The 15,754-nt window shown below is 59.4% G+C and overlaps 3 protein-coding genes across 3 annotated transcripts; 2 read left to right on the top strand and 1 right to left on the bottom strand.

Moving 5' to 3' along the window:
* Positions 1–325: 325 nt before the first annotated feature.
* C8A04DRAFT_30669 (acyltransferase LovD) lies at positions 326–1,658 on the top strand (the record flags this gene model as incomplete). The annotated part of the gene is made up of 4 exons (XM_062781471.1): positions 326–425; positions 489–1,156; positions 1,215–1,460; positions 1,521–1,658. 4 exons carry the CDS (start codon positions 326–328, stop codon positions 1,656–1,658), a joined length of 1,152 nt encoding a protein of 383 aa, XP_062635054.1.
* A 795-nt stretch (positions 1,659–2,453) lies between these two features.
* C8A04DRAFT_38851 (asparagine synthase) lies at positions 2,454–4,289 on the bottom strand (the record flags this gene model as incomplete). The annotated part of the gene is made up of 5 exons (XM_062784367.1): positions 2,454–2,522; positions 2,583–2,909; positions 2,939–3,115; positions 3,306–3,593; positions 3,657–4,289. 5 exons carry the CDS (start codon positions 4,287–4,289, stop codon positions 2,454–2,456), a joined length of 1,494 nt encoding a protein of 497 aa, XP_062635053.1.
* A 1,125-nt stretch (positions 4,290–5,414) lies between these two features.
* On the top strand, positions 5,415–15,629 carry C8A04DRAFT_13829 (uncharacterized protein; the record flags this gene model as incomplete). The annotated part of the gene is made up of 7 exons (XM_062777867.1): positions 5,415–5,747; positions 5,821–6,174; positions 6,265–8,185; positions 8,249–12,369; positions 12,478–14,071; positions 14,147–14,982; positions 15,063–15,629. The coding sequence occupies 7 exons, from the start codon at positions 5,415–5,417 to the stop codon at positions 15,627–15,629; spliced, it is 9,726 nt and encodes a 3,241-aa protein (XP_062635052.1).
* Positions 15,630–15,754: the final 125 nt, after the last annotated feature.

The following is a 15,754-nucleotide window of genomic DNA, read 5'->3' as shown; positions in this document are numbered from 1 at the left end:
TGCTGAGGATGGTGTTGGATGCGGGGGCGGACTTGGACACGAAAGACGACGCGTTGGGGGTGCCGGCGGTGTTGTATGCGGTGCGAGCGAGAAGTAGTGCCGTGTTGAGGATTTTGCTGGAGAGGGGAGAGAGGCTGGCCTTTGTGCATCAGAGCGGTGCGAATATACTTGTGTGGGCACCGTGTTCTATGTAGGGTAGTGGCTCAGAGTACGCATTCTTTGGGAAAGGTTATCCTTCATCGCGCCCTGATTTGCTTTCGCTACCCATCTCTCCGAGATTTATTGCCTCTGGTAACATTCCTGACACTCCTGCGACTTGGCAATCATGGAGACTCTCGACGCGATCCTCGTGAGATACGTCGCCCAAGGGGACGACACCCGCGACAAGCTTCTTGGGGCAGCATTCGTCGTCGTTCACAGCAATAGTAAACTCCAGCCACCAGTCCAGCCCCATCCCCACCCCCTTAACTGACAACTCACCTTCTTAGAAACCCTCTACGAAGGCTCCACCGGCCGCACCTCCATTCCATCAAACAGCACCCCCTTCACCCCTTCCTCCCTCACCTGGGTCGCCTCGTCCAGCAAAATCATCACCGTCCCCGCCATCCTCACCCTCGTCGAACGCGGCCTCTTCTCTCTCGACTCCGACGTCCGACCCCTTATCCCCGAGCTCGCCGCCCTACAGATCCTACGCGGTTTCGACCCCACAAATGGCGCACCCATTCTCGAAGACAACGATACCAAAATTACACTGCGCCACCTCCTCACTCACACAGCCGGGCTAGCGTACGACCTCGCCGACCCGGACTTAAGGAAGTGGTCAAAATCGATAGACAGGACGGACAATAACCTACACCACACACTAGCGGGCTGGACGACCCCGTTAAAGTTTACCCCGGGCCAGGGCTGGCGGTATGGCACGTCGATCGATTGGGCGGCCCAGCTGGTCGAGCGCGTGACGGGCGAAACGATCGGCGTATACCTTGAGGAAAACATACTACGGCCGCTCGGCATGGCAGACACCACGTTCCACTCCATCTCCAAGCGCAATCTCGGCAAGGCAGGCTGTACGCTGCGCGACCGCGGGACGGGGTCGCTACAGATGCGCCCGTTGCCGGTGCCTCTGGAACCGCCGGTCGAGTGCGGGCGCGGGATTGTGGACGACGGTGCGGGACCACGCACGGATGTTACGAGCGTTGCTTTCCATTTTGGAGGGGCAAGAAGAAGGCGGGATTCCGCAAAAGGAGACGGTGGATGAGATGTTCCGTCCGCAGCTGAACGACGTGCAGCGGACATCGCTGCAGGATAGGGTAAACAATCGGCACAATACGATGATTCCGGAGTTTCCGCCGGGAACGGTGGTACAACACGGGATCGGAGGGGTAATGAACGTGGAGGACGTACCGGGGAAGAGGAGGGCGGGGAGTATGCATTGGATGGGCATGGCGAATTGTCACTGGGCGAGTTGCTATGCGCGCGGTCTTTGGGACAAGAGACTGACGGACTGACAACGGGGACAGTGGATCGATAGAGCGACGGGGATTGCGGCGACGCTGATTGTGAATATTTACCCGTTTCCTAATGCTGTTTTTATTAACCTGTACGACGAACTCGAAAGAGCTGTATATGGAGAGTTGTTGGCCGAGCTGCGGAAGTAGATGAGTGGAAGGCGTGGCGTTCTTTGGATGATCATGATATTATGAGCTATTAGAGGTATGACTGATATGAACTATATGACTTGTATGAGAGGGAATTAATAGAGAGACAATGGAATTGCCGAAAACGGAGAACGTAATCGAAGGGGTGGAAGCTCTAGTCATAGCTCCCAACATGTGTCTGGTAGATATCCATATACTCATACCTTATCATTCACCGGCGTGTTCCAGGTGGAAGTTGGGGATACCTCCAAGCTAGCCCATAATACCATGTCTGACTGAAAGGTAACAAGTTGGGATGATGGGATGATGTTTACTCAAATAGGGGCACAAGATTCTGCGGGGTCGCATGTGCCGCCGGCGGGATATCTGTGGGTCGAGAATCCCTTGTAATTAGCAACCGCCGTCATCGGCAAATTTAAGCTCTACTTCATCTGCAACTAGCGAGAGTGACCTTGCACAGTACAGCTCTCCGTAGCTGGCGCCGCAATGAGTACCTGCCACAGATCCGCACGCGCTGAGTACCCTGGCCAGCAGCTGCCAACTCGTCTTACAAGCCTCGTCCGCTCCACGTGCCGCATAGCTCAGTCTTGCCTTTTTGTCCACCAACGTCACGGAACGGCGCACAGCCAGGCTTGCAGGAGGGTTGTGGCGGAAACCTTCCAGAACACGCAGCTGCGTCACGCTAAGGTCTGGCCCTCTACAGCTCAGAAGTATCTGTAGTGTTATTACGGCCGGGACATGGGAGAGGTTTGGCTTGCTTGTGGCACGCCTGTGCCGACGACCTAAGGGGCTTTTTCACGATATCTTGGTAAAGTTATTGGCCTTGCTAGTTTCCATTTTTGCAGTTCTCGCGCCGAACTGTATCTATGGCAATGTTAGTGGTGGGACGAGAGGACCTCGAATAGAATGAAGGGTGAAACCAACCGCTCGCTTCTTCTCCCTCGCGACGCCCTCCGTCCCCAGCTCGAGAGCTAGGAGCCGGAGAACCCTCTTGACCGCCTCGACACCAGAAATGTCCTCCCCGTTGGCGAAGTCGCATTTTTCCCAGGCCGGCGTCTCGATAGCCCACCGCACTAGGCGCTCATCCAGGTAGGGGAATCGTACTTCTTTCCCCCAGTGTGCCATGGCGCGGTCGTCTCTACCTAGGTTTCGCTTCGCCACGCGCCCGATGTCGAGCTTAAGCTTGTTAACCAAGCCGGCATGGCCCTCCCTTGAAAAGTCCGTGGCATGCCGCGCGTATCCACCAAAGAGCTCGTCAGCCCCTACCCGGAGAGAAGAACTCGGGCCGGTGTGGTGTACTGGGCCTCAGGCGCTCCGGCCTCAGCGCATAACCCCTGGCCGCGCGCTGCAAAATACAGAGCATACGCTTTCCAGAGGTCCATCTCTGTGTCGTGGGGGTAGATTAGAGACACCACTTCCTTGCGATGCGCCAATGTCTCCGAGTATGGCACATTTACCTGTGTCAAAACCGTTAGCGACTTCTTGGTGTCGAAGGGAGACCTCCCCTACCGCTACGAAGCGGAATCGTCTCCCTGGGCATGATTTCTGCAGCTCCTCAACTGACTTCCGCCCTGTTATCCGGTCTGGGCAGGATTCGTACGGGTTGACCGGACTGCCTCGTGCCTCTTTCTTAAGCTAGGCCACTACGCGGGGATTCTCGAAGGCAACAGTCAGGAGATCGATGCCGTAGCCATCATCCAGCAGCTCGCGCGTCAGCCTTGCGAGGACCGAGCAGTCCAGGCCGCCGGAGAGCAGCACGGCAACCCTCGTGTCGTCTCGGGTGTCATCCTCCATGGGCGGCTTGGGGATGTTCCAGACACGGAAGCGAAGTGACTCGCTCAGCTGCTGCCTCAGCGACCGGACGGACGGTGAGGAAGCGGTCAGACAGGCGGCCTTAGGCGGTCCAGATACATTGAACACGCCGATTCCCGATATCTAGATAAGTAAGTTTGATGGACAACGCACCTCGAAGTAGAAGGACGACGCCGCGCTACTCACCAGATCGCCTTGGCCGTCAGCTTGCCAGTCGTTCCGCGAGACAGTAAGAGAATTCCCTGAAGTAGCACCAAGAGGCCGGTGGTAAATGCCACCCAGCTCTACTTCCTTCCAAGCAGGATCGCAGGACTCCGGAACGCTGGAGAGTATGAAGGTGCCGCTCGCCTCATCCTGGCAAAATACAAGAGACCGACGTCCCAGTCGGTCGCGCCCGAAGAAGAGGGTTTGCGAGGGTTTGTCGAAATATGCGAAGGCGAAGGGGCCTTCGACGGAACGAAGAGCATCAAGAATGCCGCCTCTGGCATCCAGCGCAGCGCCCGAAGCACTGGCTCCCGCGAGTAGGCCGAAGATAGCTTCGCCATCGTTTCCCTCGACCTCGCGCCCGGCGATCCTCCAGGCCTCTCCATTCCAGCAGAGAACGGACCCGGTCTGGGAGTCGTAGAAGGGCTGTGCCGTGAAGTGGTTCCCGCGGAACGCAAGCACGGTTGAGGTGCAGGTCAGAGTCTCCGCGCCAGGTCCGACATGCGCTACGATGCGGCCCAAATGATCGGGCCCCCGATTGCGCAGCCGGGTGGCCAGGTCATGGCTGGGCGTGTGCGGGGAGCTCGAGGAAAGAACAACGTGAATGCCGCACATCTCGCTGCGCCTAGGACTCGCAGACGCGGGCGCTGGTAATGGTCTTTGGTCTTTGGGTTAGTGTCGTGTAGAGTGCGTTGTGCGATTGGATTGATTTGAGTAAAAACTCTGCCAGCTGGCTGGGCTTTAATTATCTCAGGAGCTTAGACCAGTTGGGCGGTAGTATGCAAAGATCGATACCTCTCATTTAACCCTCTGCATGTTTCAGATGACCTGAAAAGTTTTCTACTCAAATTAAGAAGTATCCTGTCCTACTGTGTGAACTAAGATGGAGCAGATTTATACCTGCTTCTTTTGCCTCTGGATCTGCCGGTTGCGTTATATTTGCGGGCATCGGATACTTTCCGTGGTTATACCCGGTACTGTGCTAGACAGCTGCACCCTTCCTCTTGCTTTGATCAACCCCAGACGGCGCCATCTCCGTATAGGAATACCTAGATAGAAGTCCGGCTCCAGAGAGCTTCGGCTATCGACTTTTCTTCCCATCTCCGCCTCTGTACCCAGTGCCGTCCACTGCAGCTTGTGTTGCAGACGGTGAGCTGAGCTTCGATAACCCTGTATCAAGACTGCAAAGCAACCGCAAGAGCAATAAACCGGCCCTATTTCCCAAGAATTTCGAGCCTTTCGCTTTAGTAATAAGGTTTAAACACCAGCTAGCTCTTAGCCGTAACGGAAACTCCTTGTACGTGTATACTGTGTGTACCTACTATAAAGTTATCCGGCCTTACGGACGGGTTTTCCCTTGGACCTACCGGCGCACACGGCGACCCCCACAGGTCGTCACAAAGGAGCTTTTCGACGTCATAACTGAAGAGAATAATTAACTATGGCGATAAATAAGGTGTTTTTGGCAACATCCTTGTGGTACGCAGACGAACTACAGCCAAGATGTATGCTGCACTGTCGACAAAGAAGGATGAGCAAATGTTGGGCTGACAAAGCTGGAATCCAATGGCAGCGCGAGGGTGTGTGTGGTTGCGACCAACGTCATGGCAGGCCTCAGTGCAGGACGGAGAAGTAGCTGCCCACCGTCGTTCCCAATGTGAATGCCCAACACATTCGAAGCGTTCTACAACGCGCTGCTCGCTTGACTGCCAAGGAGCTTTCGCAAAGTGCTCATTCAGAATGGACTTGGTTCCTAGCATCTACAACCACTTGGTCCTTCCCCCGAAGCTGCCAGGCCGTGAGGAAGGTACTACCCCCGAGCTATCGCAGAACGTCCTGACCCGTCTGATTGACGGCTGCCAACGCCTGGTCTCGCTCGCCCCGCACACACTGTCCAAAACATTCGAAGGGCTTTACAACGCGCTGCTCGCATGCCGAGAAATCAACGGTCGGTCCTTTGTCGACAAAACGTCGGCGCTGAAATATTTTGGCAACATTGATTCCTGCGGTGTTCTCATCTTCTGGGTTACTGAACAGAATGCTGCTGTGCTGGTTTACGCGGCCAAGAGGCAAGTTACCTACCTACCCTTGCGCCGCCGACAGCGGCTTGATCGAGGCGAAGGGTTGCACGTTGCTGACACGCAAGGCATTTTGTGCTTGCAGGCCGGAAGAAGCGGTCGTTTTTGAGGCCTTCGAGGCGTCCGCCCCTGCGGAACATGTCCTCGGTGCCGGCAACGCCATGCAGCGGGATTTCCCTGGTCGCTGCGCGCATTTGTCGACCCAAGATTTCGCCGACTTGTCGTTCCAACAGCAATTGGCTGATTTGCTCGAGCAGGCCAGCATGGAATCTTTGTCTAGCCTCCGCGCACACGCCCGCAAGGCTGGCGTCGCGGTGGCCGAGTCGCGCGACACCACGGATCCCGCCCTCGTGACGCACATGCTCATGCCGCTGCTAGAGACCATGGGATGCCAGGCCCGCGTCCCAGTCCTGAGGAAGCGGGTGAGAGACGACGTCAACCTGAAGAACGCCGACGCGCCGTGGCGTCGCCTCCCCTTCTGGCTTGTTCTGCGCGTGGGAACTCTGCGCCAGCTCTGTCATACCGTCGGCGACCATGGGGGACGCGCCTGTTACAAGTTTTTAATGTGTGTCGTCCTCGCCCAGCTCCTTCAGGACTGCGCAGGGCGCGTGAGCCCAGACAAGGTGCTGCTTCTCCGTGCCAAGCTATGTCGCCGTATGGCCAAGCTCGAGATGGACAGGACCGCGGCCGAGGACCACCCGGAGGGCCGCGAGGTGTACGACTGCCTGTTTACCGCCACTAAAAAGGTCATCGACGATGTTGTGAGAGAAACCACCCACCGAGTCGAAGCTGTGTGGAAGCGCGTCCAGCGGGCTTCGGTTCCCCAGATCCCTCGCCTTCCCCTGCGGGCGACCGGTGACGTGCTGCGGCTTTCCCTCCCTTCTAGCGGCCCTTACCTCGACCGCTTGCTTCTCCTTAAGCCTGCCCCAAAGCAGCCTCCCGCCGAGTTGCTCCAGCTGCCTCGCCCGCTCGATGTGGGGATCCAGCACGTCCAAGAATTCACGGGCCGCATCGCGCTGCTCGCCAAAGCCGAACGACGTATTCAGCAGGCATCGGACGAGGAGGCGCCGCGGATGAACGCGACAACTGCCCTTCTAGAGTCGCGTTGCCTCGACGTGGCCAGGCAGATCCAAAGTTTCGTCAGCGAAATGGACCCGGTGTCGGAATGGGATCCCGAGCAAAACAGCGCTCTGGCGCTATGCGTGTTCGAGCTTTGGGCTCGCATGGACTCGTACGCCGTAGAGGCGTGTCCTCTCCTCGCAAACTATCGTCCAGTCTTCCCCCCTGAGCTATTGGACGTGCTACAGCTACCTACGATATCGGGCATGCGTCGTCTGCACAGAGTGCAGACCCATCTCGTACGGCGGCAGCAGCTGCCAGATTCCAGCGGCTTCACAAGGCTTGATGGCCGCAGTGCTTCTAAAGCGACACATGCTGCCACTATCTTCGATCGCACTGGGGACGGATGCATGGCGGCGCGCTTCGTGGCGAGCTCGAGCGCCATGCAACGACTTGAGTCATGTATCCAGAAGCAGACGGACGACGCCCGGCGCGCCAAGGAAACGGAATGGAGGCAGAAATGCCACAAGTATGACCAACTCAGTGAGGAAATACAGCAGAGCATATGCGTGTGCACCATTGACGAGGACGGTCGGAAGGATATTAGCGGCTGCCGTCGGTGCCACAGGTGGCGCACTAGGCAGCGTTTGGGCATCACTGTACATGAGGACTACCTGCCCCCTCCAGGGTCGCCCGCACAGAGGGCTGCCGTGCTGTTTGAACTCGGGCAGCCTGAGTACCTTTCGGCATACCGCGACGCGACTTGGCTCATATTCATCACTCTGGCGCATCCAAGCCGACCGGCTCAAACTGCCTCACCCAAGAAGACGCTGGGCCAGATCGACGTGCTGGCACGCCACCGCAACTCGCGACAGCCGCCGAGCCGGATTACTCTGGGTTCGAGGAAGAAGTGTTTCCGCCAGACGCACTACCGCATCAGCTCTGCCCGCTCCAGCCTGCCCGAGGTACTATTACCGTTGGCCGCCGAATTCGAGCTGTATGATACGGCGGCTGGTGTCTGGGTGCGCGAGCTTGACAAGACACCTACTCTGCAGCACCTGTGCGGAGTCCAGCTGCCCAGGATGCTTTTTTCGAGCGCTGTCCTGCTTAACTGCCGTCACCCAGGCCCAATCGTGGAGGGGCCTTCCTCTTATCAGATTCAGGCAAACCGGACCGCGTGCCCTCCTAGCATGTCGGTCCACGAGTTCTCCGCGTGCCAGAAGCTGCTCGGAGGCATACATCGGAGATGGCCCAACGTGCTGGTCGAGCTGGGATCCATCAATCTCAACCTTGGGAGTGAGGAAACAGCCCGGCTCGTTTGCCAGCTGGCCATACAGGCTGGGCCGCGGGCGAAAGAACAAGCCCAGGGCGCGAGTGGCAGCCATGGGGAACTAGAGGCAGGAGCGGAAACGGAAGCGGCCTTCTGTTGGAGAGCAGCGCACGCCATCTTTAGGGACGAGCCCGTGTTTGCCGAGCGCCTCCTGGAGCAGATTGAGACGCGGCTAGCTACCATTTCGTCCAATTGGCGGGAGACATGGTGCCTGGAGACCCTCATGACGCTGACTCTGCGGGTATTTTACCTCTCCGCAGACTTGCGGAGCAGAGAAAAGGCAGCGGCCGCGCTGGGAACCATGCGAGAGACAGCGCTAGCTTGGATCGTCCGGCTGCGTGACGAGATGCAGGCCGCGACTGACGCTGACGCGGCCGAGCGTACAGCTGGGTACGCCTTCTCCGCAGCCTTGCTGAGCCGGCGGACGCTCACCATTACCCACGTAGAGTCCGGCTCACCGCTCCGGGCCGACGAGCTGGCGGCCTGGGTAAGAGCCTCGGTGGCGCTGCAGGAGAACCTGCTGGTTAGCGTCGACAGGCTCCCACCCGGCCTGCGCGCAATGCTCGTCCGTGACACGAAAGCGGCGCTACGAATGGAGCCTCTGCTTCGAGCGGCCGTTAAAGCCCACCCTTCGAGTGTTGGAAGTGCCCTCTCCGACACGCTCCCTGGTCTGCTTGGTTATGCTGCAGCAAAATTGGAATGGACATTTCTCTCCTCGCCTGAGGGCGATTGGATCCGCGCCGAAGGAAACGAGGTACGAACGGCGGCGGGCTTGACATACAACGGACAGGTAATTCATCTTCATTTGGTCGAGGGCCACCTTCTTGTCAATGGTCGGCCCCGAAGGCGGTTGCCGGCCAGCATTCGTAACGATCCAGATGTTAAGGAGCTATTTGGGAACCGCCATTTGCTTACGTACCCCTCTGCTTTACCGGGCATGACGCATCAGCTCGTCGGCTTCCACTACCAACAGACGGTCCACTTTGGCACTCGTAGTGGCCAAGCTGTGGTGATTCAGGCCGTGACACGCGAGGGTGCCCTCCTTGAGTTTATCCCTCGACGCGTCTTTTACGGGTCGAGCGTCGAGAGCAACCAAACCCCCGCCACTGTTAGCAACACGATCAATGTAGATCTGCCCCTCGGGCTTGTAGAAAACTGCTGCCACTGGTTAAATATGAGCACGGGACAGGTCGAGATCCGCCGCAAACCGGCGATCTGGATAGCTCGGCAGCGGGACTGGGCCCTGTATGTCCCGGAGCGCTACGCCCAGCGGGCTAGCGTGCGGCTCGTTGACCCCCACTCATCGGTGTTTCGCCAGATGGCTGGTATGCTGGCAGGGTTCGAGCAGCCTGAGAAGCTGACCGTCTTTCAGCCGCTGGCGCAGCGAGGGCGGCTCTCGGTCGAGATGCGACACCTTGAGCTCTCGCTATTCGTCAACGAAAACGGCCTGATAGAGTTCCGTGAGCTTAAGGCCGAGATGGACCCTAACCAAGACGCCGGGACCTGGTACGGCCTTGAGGGAAAGATCGTGCTACGGAACACGGCCAACCCAAGGAGACGCAGCGTCATCGTGCCCCTTGGTGGACTCAGCGCACGTCGCCAAGGGCTTCATGTTGCGGTGCGGCTTAACGAGGGCTCGGCCGCATACGCCAAGTTCGACATTGACGACACGCTTGGCCGGCTGTCGTGTCCGCCAGAACCACGGCTCCTGTACACGAAGGCGCTATGCCACGCCCTGACGTCCTTTTGTCTCCCGGATCCTCTAACCGGGCGGAACGGAACTGAGGAGGCCATTCAAATCCTCCAGTCACCAGCCGCACAGCCCTGGACCAGCCTCGACGAGGACTCGAAGCTCGTTCTCGAGCGGTTTAGGGAGCTGCTGCCGGCCCGAGAGTACTACCCACCCGGCTTGAGGCGGTTCCAGACCGTGACCTGGGATCGCCGTTTTACCACCACGATTCAGCACGACGGCTTCGATGCCGTGCTGCAGGAGATCTTTGACAAGTCTGATTGCCTAGCAAAGTTTGAGGACAAGGGCAGTGGCGAGGACGGCAACCATGGCGACGAGGAGAAGGAGGAGGAGAATACGGGCTCAGATCGTCATGCACCTCTGCGGTTGCGTGCGGCTTCGCGGCGCTGTCTTTACGAGCGCCGGTGGGCAAGCTCTGATGACGATAATAACTCGGACGACAACAAAGACAACGAGATCGACGCTCCCTATCACGGTCGAGACCTGGCATCCCGCATCACGCCCCAGAGCCAAAACGTGATGCAAATCGCAAGGACGATCTACCAGCAACCGTTCTCCATCCCTCCACATCATAGCGGCGACGCCGCCTCCCTGCTAAAGGGCTGGCCACGCATCGGCGGATTCTCGTCGCCAACAGCAGCAGCCGGGGGGCGTGGGCCCCTGATTGCCCGGATCGAGACGCCCATCGGCGACCACTGGGCCGAGCTCGTCCGCTTCTGCCAAGCATCTAGAGGCCAACGCACAACCGTCCTCTTCCGCCTAGCGCTACTCGCTTTTGCTCCCGAACCGAACATGGACGCCATCTACCACCTCGCCGCATTTGCTTGCGTTCCCAAGCTGCGACGCCTTGAGCCGCCGCCACCATGTGACGGCTACTGGGACCTTGGCCTACAAGACCCGCCTTCAGTCGAGACGCTCGAGATGCTCATCGCCGCGGCCTACGTGCCGCTCCAAGTGCCGTCCTCACGTAAGACAAAAAAAGCGAGAGCTAGAGCTGAGCTAGCCCGTGTGGAGCACCATGAAAACTGCGCGGTCGAGGGCAGCAAAATGGCTCGTATGCTTCGTGACCGGTGGGCCGCGCCATGGCCGGCTGTGACGAGCGAGGTGATGGCAAGCACGTCGTCGATCAGATATATACGCGTAGCTAGTGCCCTAGAACTGATCCGCCCCGAGTGGGAGCACAGGCGCCGCAACCGGGAGTTAGCGAGCTACGTCGGCCGTGTCCAGGCGATCCTCAAAGACGTGCCTCGGGCGCCGTCGGCGCTGTTCGCGTCGTCGGTCGAGTCTACACCGGCAGAGCCAGAACCGTGGACGGCCATCCCGAACAATGTCTGCTGCTACCATAAAGCTGTGGTCCCCCCGTTGTCGGGCCAGTTGGTAGCCAAGCGAGGCCCTGCTCTTGTCTCCGTTCCTGCGGCCGCCGCTCCGCTGCTCTTCCTGGAGAATGCTTACGAACAAAGCGAAGGTGAACCTAGGACGGGCACTCCTCGCGTTGCGCCCCACTTGGCCTCCGAGTTGATGCGTATCTTCAAGCCGTTCGCAGAGTCATCCGACGACCTACGGACTCGATATGGCCAGGATCTGCTGGAGAGCTTGACGGCGCTCCAAGCCGAAGCAGCCAGCACGGAGTCCGTGACGAGGGCGAGGGCGCGGTTTGCCGCCTCAGGTCTCAGTCTCAGCCTCAACGCCGTCGATGCCGCTGCCGACGAAGCCCGTGGCTCCATGGCCGATCTCGGTTCCCGGTTGTGGGAGGCGCTCGCGGCAGACGACGCGCGGTTTCCGTGGCTCGAGCACGGCGGACTATGGCCCTGCGCAAACACGCCCACGTCACTGCTCAGCCTGCTACGCCATGGACGAGAGCGGCGGCGAAAGTGGTTTGGCCCAGGCATGAAGACGGCTCTGGTAGCGTACGGGCTTGCCGTAGCCCGCGTCCAGAAGCTGGAGCGGCTGCGGTCAGCCTTGTGTCAGAGCAACGAGCGTGCCATCGGCGAGGAGCTGCGGAACCCGGGCCACGAGAACTGGGACCCCACCGAGCACACGGCGTGGCTGCTCATGGAGCTGGACGGCGACTTTCTCGTGCGCGCTGAGCAGGTCGAGGTGGCGCGGGCCATGATCGCACCGCGGTCCGGCCGCAACACCGTGCTGCAGATGAACATGGGCCAAGGCAAGACGTCATGCATCGTGCCCATGGCCGTCGCTGAGCTCGCTGATGGCGAGCGTTTGGTGCGATTGGTCGTGCCAAAGCCGCTGCTGCTACAGACGGCACAAACAGTCCAGGCCCGACTCGGCGGCTTGGTCGGCTGCGAGGTCCGCCACGTTGCTTTCTCACGCCGTACGCCCACGACACCGCCCATGCTCAACCTGTACGAAAGCCTCCACCTTCAAGTGTGCCGCTCGAGCGGCCTAATCGTCACCACGCACGAGCAGCTGCTGTCGTTTAAGCTCGGCGGGTATCAGCGCCTCGCCGACGCGGCGGCCGTACCCGCTGTCCCCGCCGCCCAAGCCGAGGCAGTGTCGAAGCAGGCTAAGAAAAGAGCGGCAGCCAGAGCCATGGCAACTGCGGCAAAAGCCCAAGCCGAAGCCGAGGCCGCGGCGGGCAGGATGATGGCGTTTCAGAACTGGCTCGAGCACTCGTCGCGCGACCTCCTTGACGAGTCTGACCATACCCTGGCCGTCCGGACGCAGCTCATTTATCCGAGCGGGCCTGAGACGACGGTCGACGGACACCCATTTCGCTGGCTGATCGCCGAGGGTTTGCTGGCGCTGGTGGCGCACCACCTGCCTGCGCTGCAGCGACAATTTCCGGGGAGCATTGAGGTGGTTAGCCGGCCGGGCGGAAGGGGGTCGCTGCCCATGGTGCAGTTCCTTCGTGAAGACGTCCAGGCTGCGCTACACGACCGCATTGTGAACGACATCTGCGCAGACCGGGCTTGGTTCCTGCGTCCGTTTTCCGCTGGTCATCATCAGCAGCGCGGCACCGCCGCTGGAAGGGCCCAGGAGAGGCGTCGAAGGGCGGTTCGGCGGGTGCTGTCCGAGGAAGACGTGAGCGAGGAGCTGCTGGGCGAGGCGGCCGCCGCCTTTGATGACGCCGAGTACGAATCCGCGGCCAAGAAGCTGCTGACGGCACGGGGGCTCCTAGTGGGTCGGATCCTAGTGCTCTGCCTCGGCCGGCGGTGGAACGTGCAGTACGGGCTCAGTCCAGTCCGACATCCCATCGCCGTGCCTTTCGAGGCCAAGGGCGTGCCGTCGTCGCACGCCGAGTTTGGCCACCCGGACGTCGCCATCGTGCTCACCTGCCTCGCTTTTTACTACGCCGGCCTGACGCTCGCCCAATTTCTGCAGGGCCTCCAGCACGTGTTAGAGAGCGACGACCCGGCTGCGCGGTACGAGCGGTGGATGGCATCGTGCGGTGGCGCCGACGACAGCCTGCTTCCTCGAGCGTTGCGTCGATGGAACGTTATCAACGTTGATGATGCAGGCCAGGTCGAAACGCTATGGCAGCACCTGCGCCATGCGCGCAATGTCGTCGATGACTACCTCAACGTCTTCGTCTTCCCGACCCATGCGAAGCAATTTAGCCTCAAGCTCCAGGTCTCGGCTTGGGATGTGCCTCTCTTCCCCCATCCTACTAATGAGTCTGGGGGGCGCGGGGCGAGGACCACCGGATTCAGCGGCACCAACGATAACCGCATCATGCTGCCCCTGACCATCCTCCAGGACGACCTGCCCGCCCTTCGGCATACCAACGCAGAGGTGCTCTCCTATCTCTTACAGGAGCGCAACCGCGGGTACATGGTTGCCGTCGACCCGCAGGGCCGGCGTCTGTCCGAAGCGGGGCTACTCCATGTGCTTCAGGAGCACGCCATCCGCATACTCGTCGACGCCGGCGCCTACATCCTCGAGATGGACAACCGCACCCTCGCGCAGAGGTGGCTACACATCGACTCCGGCGCCAAAGCGGCCATATACTTTGACGCCTCGAGCCGCGCTTGGGTCACGTACCGCGGCGTCACCAAAGAAGATGTCCCCTTGCTAGCTACGCCGTTTATCGAAGACCTTAATGAATGTCTGGTCTACCTGGATGAGGCTCACACCCGCGGTATCGACTTAAAGCTTCCGCCCCAGGCACGCGGAGGACTCACACTAGCGCTGGGCCAAACCAAGGATTTGACAGTCCAGGGTAGGTGGAAAATTTCATATCCCTTTGTGCAAAATGGCAGATACCTTTGCCTTTGCTAACAGTAATCCGACACAGCTGCGATGCGCCTCCGACAGCTTGGTACGACCCAGTCAATAACCTTTTTCGCGCCGCCCGAGGTCGACCGCAGTGTCAGATCTCTGTGCGGGATCCCTAGTAATACGGACGCCATGGTTACTTCGCACCACGTGATCCGCTGGCTCCTCGAGCAGACATGCCGTGCCCACGAGAGCGTGCGCGACCTGTACCTTTCACAGGGGATGGACTTTATACGGCGGACCGATGCCGCCTTGCGGTACCCCAATGCAGTGTCGAACAAGTCGCAGCGCGCGGGGCTCCTCGCCGTGCTGCAGCAGTCCGACACGCAAACGCTAGAGCAGCTTTACGGGAAAAGCGCGCGCGGCACTGCGGCAGGAGAGGCAACGCTTCAGTCGCTTCTCGATCCCCCGCCAAGCCCTACGGTGCCTCCTCAACTCCAGGCGTTCTTGGACCAGCTCCGAGTCGTCGCCGATGGAAGCAAGAATAGCAGCAGCAACAGCAGCGGGAGCAAAGGGCGAAGACAAGGAGGGTGGAGATTTCAGATGGACCACGCACTGGCCGAGGTTGAGCAGGAGCGCCAAGTCGAGGTCGAGGTCGAGGAAATGCGTGTGGTACAGAAGCCGCCGCGCTTCCAGGCTCTCAGCTTCCCGGGCCTACATCCCGCCATCAGGACGTTCGCGCGCGATGGCGTCCTCCAGAACGCCGTCTTTGACCATGCCTTTGCCTACCTCGGCAGCACGGGCCTCGGCCGCCAGTTTGGCGTGCGACCAACGACGTCGAGGCTTTTTGTCTCGCGCGAGTTTAGCAGGATCGTGAAGCTGCCTCCTAATAGGAACTGCGATGACGGATTGTTAGTAAGTGTTGTGGTATCCTCAAAAAGAAAAAAGTACCTAATTACCTACACAAATGCTCACAAGTGGGATAATCGAAACAGCGCCCCGTCGAGTGGATCATTTGGAGTCCCCGAACCCAGACCGCCTTGGTCATCATCCCCGAGGAGGCCGAGCTCGTCCTACCCATCGTCCGAGTCGGTGGCGACAACCAAGCCAACCGTCCGGCCGCGGCGCACCTGATAGCCTATGCCGCGCCAGTGGCCAAGACCATGCTCGCGTTTAACAAGCTCACATACTACAGCGTCCCTACCCTATCTGTGGACCACGTCGTCCCAGACTGGTTCCGTGTCGAACTTGGCGTGTTAGCCGGTCGGCTCTACGCCGACGTAGGCGAGTGCGCGAGTCTAGCCAGATTTCTCCACTGCTCTTTTTCGGGGACGGCCGGTGGCGATGATGAGGACCTGGACCTCGAAGAAGACGGGACTGAGACGCAGACGCAGACGCAGACGATGCGTCATGCGGAATCAGACAGCTTTGTGGAAAGTCCTGCTGCTTTTCTCTTGGAGTGGCTCGGTACCCGGAGAGGCGGTCAGGACGTCTTGCAGACCCCAGTGGGTTATGTTTGCACGGGGAGGGCGTTGAGGGAGGATTTCCAGTCGACAGTGTGAATGGGTTGTCTGTGTTCTTGAGTTCTAAGGCCGAGATATCTATCTGCACTAAAGCAGGTGAGAAGAAAAGTATAACGTATATTATAAGCGAGTGGATCATATAAGCGAGTGGATCAAATTCTCAC

This window comes from Dichotomopilus funicola (genome assembly GCF_033296635.1).
Source record: "Dichotomopilus funicola strain CBS 141.50 unplaced genomic scaffold C8A04scaffold_54, whole genome shotgun sequence".
In the NCBI taxonomy this organism is placed as follows: Eukaryota; Fungi; Ascomycota; class Sordariomycetes; order Sordariales; family Chaetomiaceae; genus Dichotomopilus; species Dichotomopilus funicola.
The sequence above is the reverse complement of the archived record's forward strand: the minus strand, read 5'-3'. Positions and strand labels throughout refer to the sequence as shown.